The 9,710-nt window shown below is 58.0% G+C and overlaps 3 protein-coding genes across 3 annotated transcripts; all 3 read right to left on the bottom strand.

The window, feature by feature from the left end:
• Positions 1 to 638: 638 nt before the first annotated feature.
• LDBPK_262620 (hypothetical protein, conserved) lies at positions 639 to 3,107 on the bottom strand (the record flags this gene model as incomplete). Its single annotated transcript, XM_003861798.1, has 1 exon — positions 639 to 3,107. The coding sequence occupies one exon, from the start codon at positions 3,105 to 3,107 to the stop codon at positions 639 to 641; it is 2,469 nt and encodes an 822-aa protein (XP_003861846.1).
• Positions 3,108 to 4,916: 1,809 nt separating this feature from the next.
• On the bottom strand, positions 4,917 to 5,048 carry LDBPK_262610 (hypothetical protein, conserved; the record flags this gene model as incomplete). Its single annotated transcript, XM_003861797.1, has 1 exon — positions 4,917 to 5,048. The coding sequence occupies one exon, from the start codon at positions 5,046 to 5,048 to the stop codon at positions 4,917 to 4,919; it is 132 nt and encodes a 43-aa protein (XP_003861845.1).
• Positions 5,049 to 6,822: 1,774 nt separating this feature from the next.
• LDBPK_262600 (protein kinase, putative) lies at positions 6,823 to 8,124 on the bottom strand (the record flags this gene model as incomplete). Its single annotated transcript, XM_003861796.1, has 1 exon — positions 6,823 to 8,124. One exon carries the CDS (start codon positions 8,122 to 8,124, stop codon positions 6,823 to 6,825), a length of 1,302 nt encoding a protein of 433 aa, XP_003861844.1.
• Between the last annotated feature and the right edge of the window lie 1,586 nt (positions 8,125 to 9,710).

The following is a 9,710-nucleotide window of genomic DNA, read 5'->3' as shown; positions in this document are numbered from 1 at the left end:
ATGGATGGTGCAAGCGCATGCTCACGGTCGCAGGTCGCTCCGACACAGCGCCACCCAGGGCCGGACCGCTGGCATCAGCAGTGATACATCGCTCTGACTGCCCCATGACACTGGTACGTGACCCTGTCATCACCAGAGGTGGTTCGGCAGGCTTAGAGAGTCGGGGGGAGGGGAGGGGGGAGCTGTTTGGCCTCAGCACCTAGGGTGGTGGTACTGGACCCTGAGATACCACCGCGCACTGAGGAGTGTGTCGCCCCTTGCCCCGACCCTTTATCCGGTGCGGACGCGAAAAGCATGAGAAAGAAGAAAAAGAAGCCGGGGAAGAGCCACTCATCAGGCTGTCGACGTCCCTCAGTCGGTGGCGACACCGAGACACACCCTCGCCGACGAACATAGGGGTTGCTCGCCCGTAATAAGCATTAAAGAAAAGTGCCTGAGCGACAACAGCAACGAAGCGAAAGAATCGGGAGGCAGTGCTGTGCGCTCGCAGCACCTCGAAAACTCTCGCACATGAACAAACAGTGAAGCACCTCGTCCACATGCGCAAATCTCTGTGGAGAGGCACTCACTGTCTCGCCCCTCCCCCTTCCTCTCGCTCAGCCTCCTCGTCTCGGGAGGGACGGAGGAGGAGGTCTTGTCTACGCACTAGGTGGCATCGCAATCAACTCCTTGCGCACAAAGACATAGTGGAGAATGTCGCGGGCGATGTAAACCCACACCAGCACCGCAGCAACTGCCAGAAGATACATGGGCCACAGCAGAGAGGCGTGCGCTGTGTAGAGGATATCCCTGCTGTCCCCCAGCACAAACCGAACAAACTGCTGCAGCTGCAGGAGACCAACCACGCAGGCGATCACGAGCACATCTGCGGCGCACCACGAGGCCAGGAAAGCGCATCTGGGGTAGAGCGCCACGTAGAGGCACGGCGCGATGAGGATCGTGAAGACAGCAACCGCCAAAATGTCGAGCGCGTCATCTCGGCCGCCCAGACTGCTCAGGCGCCACAGTGTAAGTGATTTGCTTGGCGGCGTCAGAAGCCGAGCGAAGCCTCCGACCGTGTACCGAAACGTTGGTAAAATCCAGGCAGGGATGCTGCACGCGATCATAAACACCAACGGAATGCAAAGGGCGGGACCGGCAAATCGTCTCCAGCAAGAAGTGCGATGCTCTCCCGATTGAAGTTGCACAGAGGCGCCGCCTCGGGGCAAGCTGTTGCCGGTCATCGATGGAGCTGACCCTTGTTGCTCTACCGGGGAGGCTGTCACGGGCTCCCCTTGAGCGCTACCAAGGGTGGAGTGGGCGCCAGTGTCCTCCACTGGAGCATCGTCACGCCGCAGGGTCGTCCCTGCTCGCCACAGCAGCGTGGCGTAGTTGCCCAGCGCAATCGACACAATCGTAGCATACATAAATATGTAGAACGACCGATGAACCCGCACATCCGCGATAGAGGGGATCTCGAGTCCTGACACCATCACCATGAGCGCGAAGGTGTCGATAAGGGAGAGCTTACCGATACAGTCGATCAGCTTGAGAGCGCGGCTGGAGGGACGGTGAGCCCACACAGTGAAGAAGAGTATGCTAAGCAGCTTCACGTAGGGGTAAATGCCACTGAATACAAGCACGCACACGGACAGCGGAAAGAGTCCCGCCTGCCACAGGTCCGTGACGGTATTTGACAGGGAGAAGGCGTACGTGCGCAGTTCGTCGCCAAGAACGACCGTGGCCCCTGTCATCGTGTTGCTTGCGGAAAATAGCAGCAGGCAGGCAACAACGCTGACAATCAGGAATACGTCCTCTGCCACGATGCGAAACGTGGACAATGGCGCGCCTGTGACGCTGTTCAGAACAGGCTGCTCTCGGTGTCGCCGCACATTTCGAGCCACAAGCAGCACACCAAAAACCCCTCCGACACAGCTGATAAGGATCAAAGGGAGCCGGAGCGGTGAGTCGCGCACAACTGTATTTTCTCCAAAGGAGAACGTCAGTGTACCGTTAGCGGTGCGATTGTCGTGTGGACCACTGCCCGCAGACCCCGCCAACGCGGCTAGGACGGTGGCGATTTTTGCATTGATGAGTTTCTCAACCTCGGGGGCAGCTAGATGTGTCAACAGATTGCCGAGTCCGTCACTGTTCGCCTGGATTCTCAGGTTTTCAATGGTCACGCCAGGTTGGAGGTAGATGGTGACCCAGTTTGCACTGGAAGCCGCGATGCTCACATCTACATCGAGCGTTGCAAAAACAGTCTGTGAAGTGTTCAGCCCCGCCACGAGGCCCTTGATCTCTCCCGGCAACCCATACACAGGCAATGGTTGAGGCACGACACCCTGAATGTATGCGTCCACCAGCCCTTGGGCCCAATCGACCGCAGACTCACCCACAGGAGTAGGCACCAGATCGCCAGTGAATCCAGCATGTGCGCCACCAACGTGAGAAATCAGAATACTGATGCGCTGCGGTTGAGATCCCACAAAGAACCGGATGCTGCCAATACGCACTCGATTTGCGATGGACATCAGCGCACGTATCAGCGGTGATTCACTGACTGGAACAATCGTGCGGCCTTCGTCTTTCCGTTCGGGGGTATAGGGGTATGTGTTATTCATGATGATGGACTCTCCCCGAGGCACCATCACCTTGCACACGTAATCGCTGGCATGATTATTCACGTACGTCTTCGCCTGTGCCAGGATGAGATCAATCAGGCTGCTTGGAGGATCGGCGTGGAGATCCACCACCGAGACGTTCACGTGACAATCCGTGATAGAGGACGCGTTCGTGATGCACATATCAGGCGAGTCGGGTTTCTCGATCGTGCGCGCGAGTCGCACCTCACCTGGGTTCACCACCACATCGGCCCACACAACACCCGAGTAGGCGAACGCCGTCAAATTTGTGCGGCAGCGGATGTTGCCACCGTCAGTGATGGCAGCGTACGACCTGGTGGGCATCCAGCTGGTGCCGAAGCCGCGCATATAAACATCGAAGCACGTGAGATTGAAGGCATTGACTCCCAAGAGGCTCTCGTTAAAGCTTGGGATCGACACATTCGTGAAGTTCAGCGTGCTCAGGAAGAGCACCGTCGACAGGCATTGGCTGTACGGCATCATGTTTTCGTTGTCGACCTCGTCTCGGTGCTCGAGATGCTGGCGCTGCAGATCAATAAATCAGCGTTGTAGGTGCGGGTATGCCCGTGGGTGTGCTAAGTGCGGGCTCGAGTACTCGCTGGAAATGGAACCGCAGTTGCCCCCTAGGAGAGGAAAGAGGGAGAACAAGTAGTGACGACGGAGGCCGGGAGCAGAGGAGAACAGAGATGGCGAAAGGGGTAGCTTTTAGCACAAGCGCGCATACACACACGCACACACGAACACGGAAGAACTGGGCCGAGGCGGGAACACGGAAAGCAGCAGCAGGGGTATACAGGCGAACAGTCGAAGACGAGCGATGAGGCGAGACACACCGAGAGCAGCGGACACGCGGTGAAACGAAATGAGAGGGAAAAAATGAAAGCGATGCTGATGCACGGAAGAAGGCAGTAGCGGCGGCGGCGGCAGGAGAAACTCGGCGCCGAGGCAACCACCACGTCTTAATAAGCGGAAACTAAGGGGGCTTTGCTGTTTGAAAAACGTGCTGCAGCTGCCGATGTGCGCAAGCAGATATGCAGTAAAAATCAAAGCCGTGAGCGCGCGAGAAACGAAAGGAAGATTTGAAAATGAGCCGGTCTATGATGCAGATGATGATAGCTGATGAATGCGTGAGCAGCTGGAGATTGGGGGGCCACAGGGCACGTTCGCGTGGGTATATATGTCGGTTGGTTGAGAGAAATGGAGGATGGGGAGGCGTTGCCGAGGGCCGAGAGAGCGCGGGAAATGGTAAGAGGTGAGCAACAGGGCGCAAGAGTATGCGGGGCGCGGGCAAAACTAGAACACCAAGGTCCGGCAAGGCGGGGACGTCGGGGACAGGAAGGCAGCACCGATGCGTAAAGAAAGATGCGTAAAGGCGAGTCGTCCGCGCTGAGCGTCCAACCGAACGCGGACAAAAACAGCGCCGCCTGGCGAAGCAAGGAGAAGGGAGAAGGAGAACAGGTTCGGCTTCCAGTCGATGTCAGCAGTGGCGCTGCTGACGTACCGCCCCCCCCCCCTCCCCTCTCTGTTGCCCCACGAGATCTGTTCAACTTACCTGCAGCTCCTGCCGAGATCATGGTGAGGAAGCGATGCCATGTTGAGGTCGTTTGGACCCGTGACGGTTCCCCTACGGCACGTCCGGAGAAGCGCCTTTCTCGCCTGCCTTCTCGATGCGCGATCGTTTTCTGTTTGCGCTTTCCCTCGTTAGCACGAGGCCTTCATGCCAGATCAGGGTGCGGTTCGCTTTACACACACACCGAGAGACAGACACACACAGCATCTCCACGAGGAGTGGCAGCGATAAAGAGCACACACCGTTAGCCGAGGTGGCTTTACACGAAGAGAGAAAAAAGGAGAGAGACACCACACTCATCCGCAGGTGTGCACGTGACGGCGACGGAAACATCAGACTGACACCAGTGCAAGTACGCAAGCAGGACCACTACACCGTGAAGGTGAACTGGAAAGGAAGGTAGTGGTGGCGTTCGTGCAGGTGGCAGAGCAAGCGGCGTCGACAGAGAGAGAGAGAGATCGGGTGGCCGCGCTGTGCCTGCGTATCAGTTTCGTTTGAGCCGCCCTTTTTACGCCCGATGCACACGGCGCAGATGCGCGTGACCGAACGTGGCCGGGCATTTCGCTGACAGACACATACACACACCCTCGACTTTGGTGAAGCACAGCCCCTCATCGCCGGACCGCCGCTGATTACACTTCGCGTCGCACCGTACAGCAACGTCAGCACTCGAAAGTGGAAGGACAGCACACATCGCGCGGAGGAAAAGACACATGACGGCATCAATGCCTCTTCTTTCCCTGTTTCGGCTGCCGCTGCTTCTTCGTCTGTTCTGCGCGTTGGCGCCGCTGCTTTAGGCTGGCACTGCCAATGCTGGAGGAAGGTCGCAGCACTCGCGAAGCTGCCTCGCGCATCTTGGTCACATCCTCAGCCTGGACGGCAGACTTGCGATGCAGTCTGTTTGCGTACGCGACTGCCGCCTTCACGTTCGCCTTGCTGTTCTGCTTCTGGCGAAGAAGCAAAATGCGCCTCGAGACGTTCTCCTCCAGCACGACAGGGCTCGCCTCCTTCACCTCCAGCAGGCGCGTCGCTTCGGATTGCAACCGATCCTCTTCATCGTGCGCGAATTTGGCAAGACGCCGCCCCTCTTCAAGAGAGACGGTACGACCTGCCGGGAGCGCCAGGCGTGGCTGCAGCAGCTGCTGGCGATGCACCTGCTTGGCAGCAATGGAAGACATGATGACTAGTAAAGAAGCAAGACAGAGAAAGCTTGCGCGTGTGCTCGACCTTGCGGTCTGACGCGGCGCGGAGTCGAGAAGACGTGCACCCCATCAACAGGAAGCAGAAAGGGCGAAAGTGGCGCACATGATGCGAGAGAGAGAAGTAGTGAGGCAAAGAGGGGTAGTAATGCCGCTCTTACATGCTACTCATGATGTGCAGTTGGTGCCGGCGCGTCGTTTCCGATCATCCTCCTTGCGCGCCGCTGTGGGGACATCGTAGCGTCCCGCTTGACGGCAGACAGCCGCACCCCTGCCAGTGATGCCGACACCGCAGGTGTCAAATGGGAGGCAGCTCCCTATTGGCTGTTTGGTTTCTGTCACGAGGCCTGTTGTGCCGCCACCGCCTCCACCGCTACCACCGTCATCGCCACCGCTTCGTCTTGACTGGGGGTTGGCCTCGTCTGCAACTCCTATGCCCTTTTGGGGGTTAGCTTTCACACTGAAGAGTGTGCGACAGGCGGAAGGAGGGGGGAGGAGGGCGGCAGCCAAGGAATGAAGGGACACGCAGATAGAGGATACAGGAGTAGGGAGCAGAGAGAGAAGCAAAGAAGCGAACAAGAGAAAAGAATAATCATGGCGAGGCAGTGCCAACAAGAAAGAAGACGGACAGACGGTGGACACTGCGGGCGGGCAACAGGGACGGCATAGAAGGCGTGGGAGAACGAAAGCGTGGTGCACCGCCGTAAAGGGCATGGCTCGAAGAAATGTATGCATATATAGTTATAGATGTATATGTAGATAGGCACGCGCTGCTCAGCCAGCTTGGGTTACAACGAGAGAACGAGTGGGCGGAGTAGGGAGGCGAGTCAGCAGAGGAGAATAAAAAAAAAAAACAAAGAGGAATACCGGACGAGAGAAGAAACGGACGTGCGCTGCCATTCGATGTGTGTCTGCCAGCTCCCATTGACTTGCCGATGCCCCACGTGGGTGCGTGCGTACCACTGCGCGCACACAGGCGCAGACAAGCCTCATATGCAACGCACCAGCACACGGCGGCGACGGAGACATGGGGACTGGAGTCACACAACAAGCAGCAGGCAAGAAGCGAGGAGGAGAGCGGGGAATGAGAGGTGAAGGGTACAAAGGAATGGGGAGGGGAGGGAGGGGGGGGAAGAGATGGAGGGAGGGGGAGGGGGAGGGGGCAAGATTAAGGGCAGACAGGTGAGAGTACAACTCAAACGATAGAGAGAGAGAGACGAGAGGCAAATGGAGGGTAGGCAACAGTGAGCTGAGAATAGAAGAAGATAAAAAACGCTCGTTCCCCACGGACATCTGCAGACGGCGTGATGGCCGTACGCCAGCACACCTCCGTGCGATCTGCGAAGATGTTGCCCGCACATGCATATGCACCTCTTGTCGGAAAAGCGCGAGGACCCCACCAGGCAGCGCTGGGGTCCCTCAGCCACCCTTACTCCGCGAGTTGGCGGTAGCCACTCATAACTAAATCGATTACTTCCTGAAAGGGTACCTCTGCATCTGGAAACGCCCAGAGCAGCTCTGCCAAGCCATTCTCGAGATGGTCAGTATTGTCACTGCGGCAGGCGACCAGAACGCGTACTTGGAAGAGAAGCTCGGCATTGTGCGACAGAAGGCGCGTGAGTCTGGCACCCACTGCTGTGCCTTTGCGGACAAGGAACAGACGCTCTAGCCGTTGACGCGCCGTGGCAGCGTCTCCATCCGCATCCGCTGCGGATGCGTGACCGTCGGGCGCGGATGACGCGGCAGGCGGGCGCGGCGGAGAAGACGTCGTCAACGCGTCCTTTTCCGGGTACACCGGAATGGCGTACTTGAGCACGTACGCGGTGATCGGCGAGGTCAGGCGGACAAGAGCGTCGTAGGCGGTGGCCCTGTTTGCCTCGTGCTTCGTAAGACACGCCTCAATCACGTCGGCCAGTGCAGTGCCGTAGACGGAGCTCGTGTACGCACGAAACTGCGGCATCGGATCGCGGTGCAGGACCTCGCGAAACAGCTGCTGGTCTGTCATCATCCGCTTCCAGAACGGACGATGCAGGGAAAGCAGCTCGTAGAACATGGTGCCTGCAGAAAAGATGTCCGTCTTGGTGCTGTACGCCTCGCCAGCGGCGATCTCAGGTGAAATGTACGTCGGCGTCCCCACGCGCGTCTTGACCAGCTGCCGCGTCGCCTCAAGTGAGCGCACAAGACCATAGTCGCCCACCATTGCCTTGTCCGGCACCCCGCTCTTCTGAAGCGTCAGAAACACATTACCCGGCTTGATATCGCGGTGGATAAGTCGGCGTGAGTGGCTGTAGTTGAGGGCAGAGAAGACTTGCGCCATGATGCGCACCGCAACGTCAACAGGGGGAAGGCGGTGAGCCTTGATACACTGCGCAATGAACCCGTGCAGGTCTCCACCTTCGCAGTACTTCATGGCCAGGCAATAGCAGCCGAAGAACTTCCCGCGTGCCGCCTCCACCCAAGCGCCAATATAGGCGACAATGTACGGATGGTCCATTGAGCTCAGCGTCGCCACCTCTCGATTCATGGCGGCAACATCCTCCTCGGTGCAGAGCCCTCGCCGCATCACCTTGACGACGCACTCCGCTGGGAACGTGAAGTTGTGCTTTGGATTCGTTGCCAACTTGGTGCGAACAGCCAAATACACTTCGCCGAAGCCACCGCTGCCGATGAGGCGGTCGAGGTGAAGCTCGCGGCCGATGATCTTCGGCGGATCCGTGACAGGGGTCGCCATACCTGCACCTTGCTGATGCAGGCAACCTTTTGACGTTGATTTCTTCTGTGAGCGAAGATGCTCCACGGCTGAAGCCCTCTCGCACCCGACACGTTGACGGCGGAAATGGCGGAGAGGTAAAAGCGCAAGGAAATCGTTAAACCAAAAGAAGAAAGGCGGCTTTGAGAGAAGCCCCCGCCCTGGTCTATGTGTGTGTGTGTATGTGCGTGTTGCAGGCACGTGTGAACGCGTCGCATTGGTATGAGAGGCGGAGGAAGAGACAGAGGGTAGCGGTGATGAAGGCCACAGCATAGTTTTGCGTGCGCCGCAGACGGGGATAGAGGGCAGGGGGGTGAAGAAGAGATTTACTCCCGGCATGCGAAGGAGGCTGCTCGGCAGCAGCGGTGCATCTACCCCTACTCTTTCTATCTCGATGAAGTGAGCGACAAGGGCTCTGCAAGCAAAGCCGTTGAAGATGCGCCTCTATGAAGTGCACGTCGCGTTTCTGTCAGCGCACCATCGCCGGCTCTCCTCACTCTCCTTCCACTTTCTATTTCTTTACGTGTCCATCCATCTATATATGCGTGAGCTCGGGTGAAGGAGAGCACGCCTCCGCTAATCTCCCCCTCATCCGTGTAAAGGTGGCGTGTGCCGATGCTTCCGTGGACGTCAGGGTGCCTGCCTGCTCCATCGCTTCCTCCTCCACGATGCTCGCCATCCATTGATTAGGTAGCCGTGGACTGAGTACGCCGTGGCACACGCAAGGCACAAGCACAGAAGCGATGGCCATTCACTCAGCAGAGAAAGAAAGAAAATATCTATGAAGAGAGGCCCATGCAAATCCTGTAGCTTTTCGCGCTCTCCCGACTCACGCGTTCTCCCTCTCGCTCTGGCCACTTCCCCTCCCCCCCCCCCACCCGCAAGCCTTATCGCAATCCTTTTCGACGGAGCCGTGTGTACAACGACCACTTCACATGGAATGCTTTCTGTTCATTCCTTTTGCACCGATCGCACAGAGGAGGCAGTGGCAGCGAGATACAAGCCAAGAATCGACAGAGGGAAGCATCGCGACAAGGGGTAAAATTACGACAGGTACGCTTATCTTCGATACCGCTATTCGGGTGTGCAGGAGGGGAGCAAGACAAGCGTAGGCACACACAACTTTACTGGATTCCTGAGCCGGTCTAGGCAGCTCTGACACAGCAGAAATTCTCCTCTTTATCGCTCTATCGGTTGCTAGTGACTTCTATGAAAGGCATCTACCCACACTTTCCCACATCCATGCCGGCGGGCACCGTATACAACCTCGTCAGTGCCCTCACCCACACGCCATCCACTCCACGCAGATAGGCCGCTCACCGACATTCGACCACATACAACAACAGCCCTGAAATGCCATGTTTGTCTACAGCGTGCCGTTATGAACAACAAGTCCGCAAGCGTACGCGCGCACAACCACAGCTCACCACACCTCTGTCGCACCGCGGCCCCATCCGGGTCGTCACGGACGAGCCGGCCTGTCGTCGAACTGGGTCACGCGTCTAACAGACTCTGCCCGTCCCTCCTCGCCCCCTCCTCGCATACCTGCCGCGCGGTCGGCGCCACAC

The sequence above is a fragment of the Leishmania donovani genome, chromosome 26 (assembly GCF_000227135.1).
Source record: "Leishmania donovani BPK282A1 complete genome, chromosome 26".
Lineage (NCBI taxonomy): Eukaryota > Euglenozoa > Kinetoplastea > Trypanosomatida > Trypanosomatidae > Leishmania > Leishmania donovani.
The sequence above is the reverse complement of the archived record's forward strand: the minus strand, read 5'-3'. Positions and strand labels throughout refer to the sequence as shown.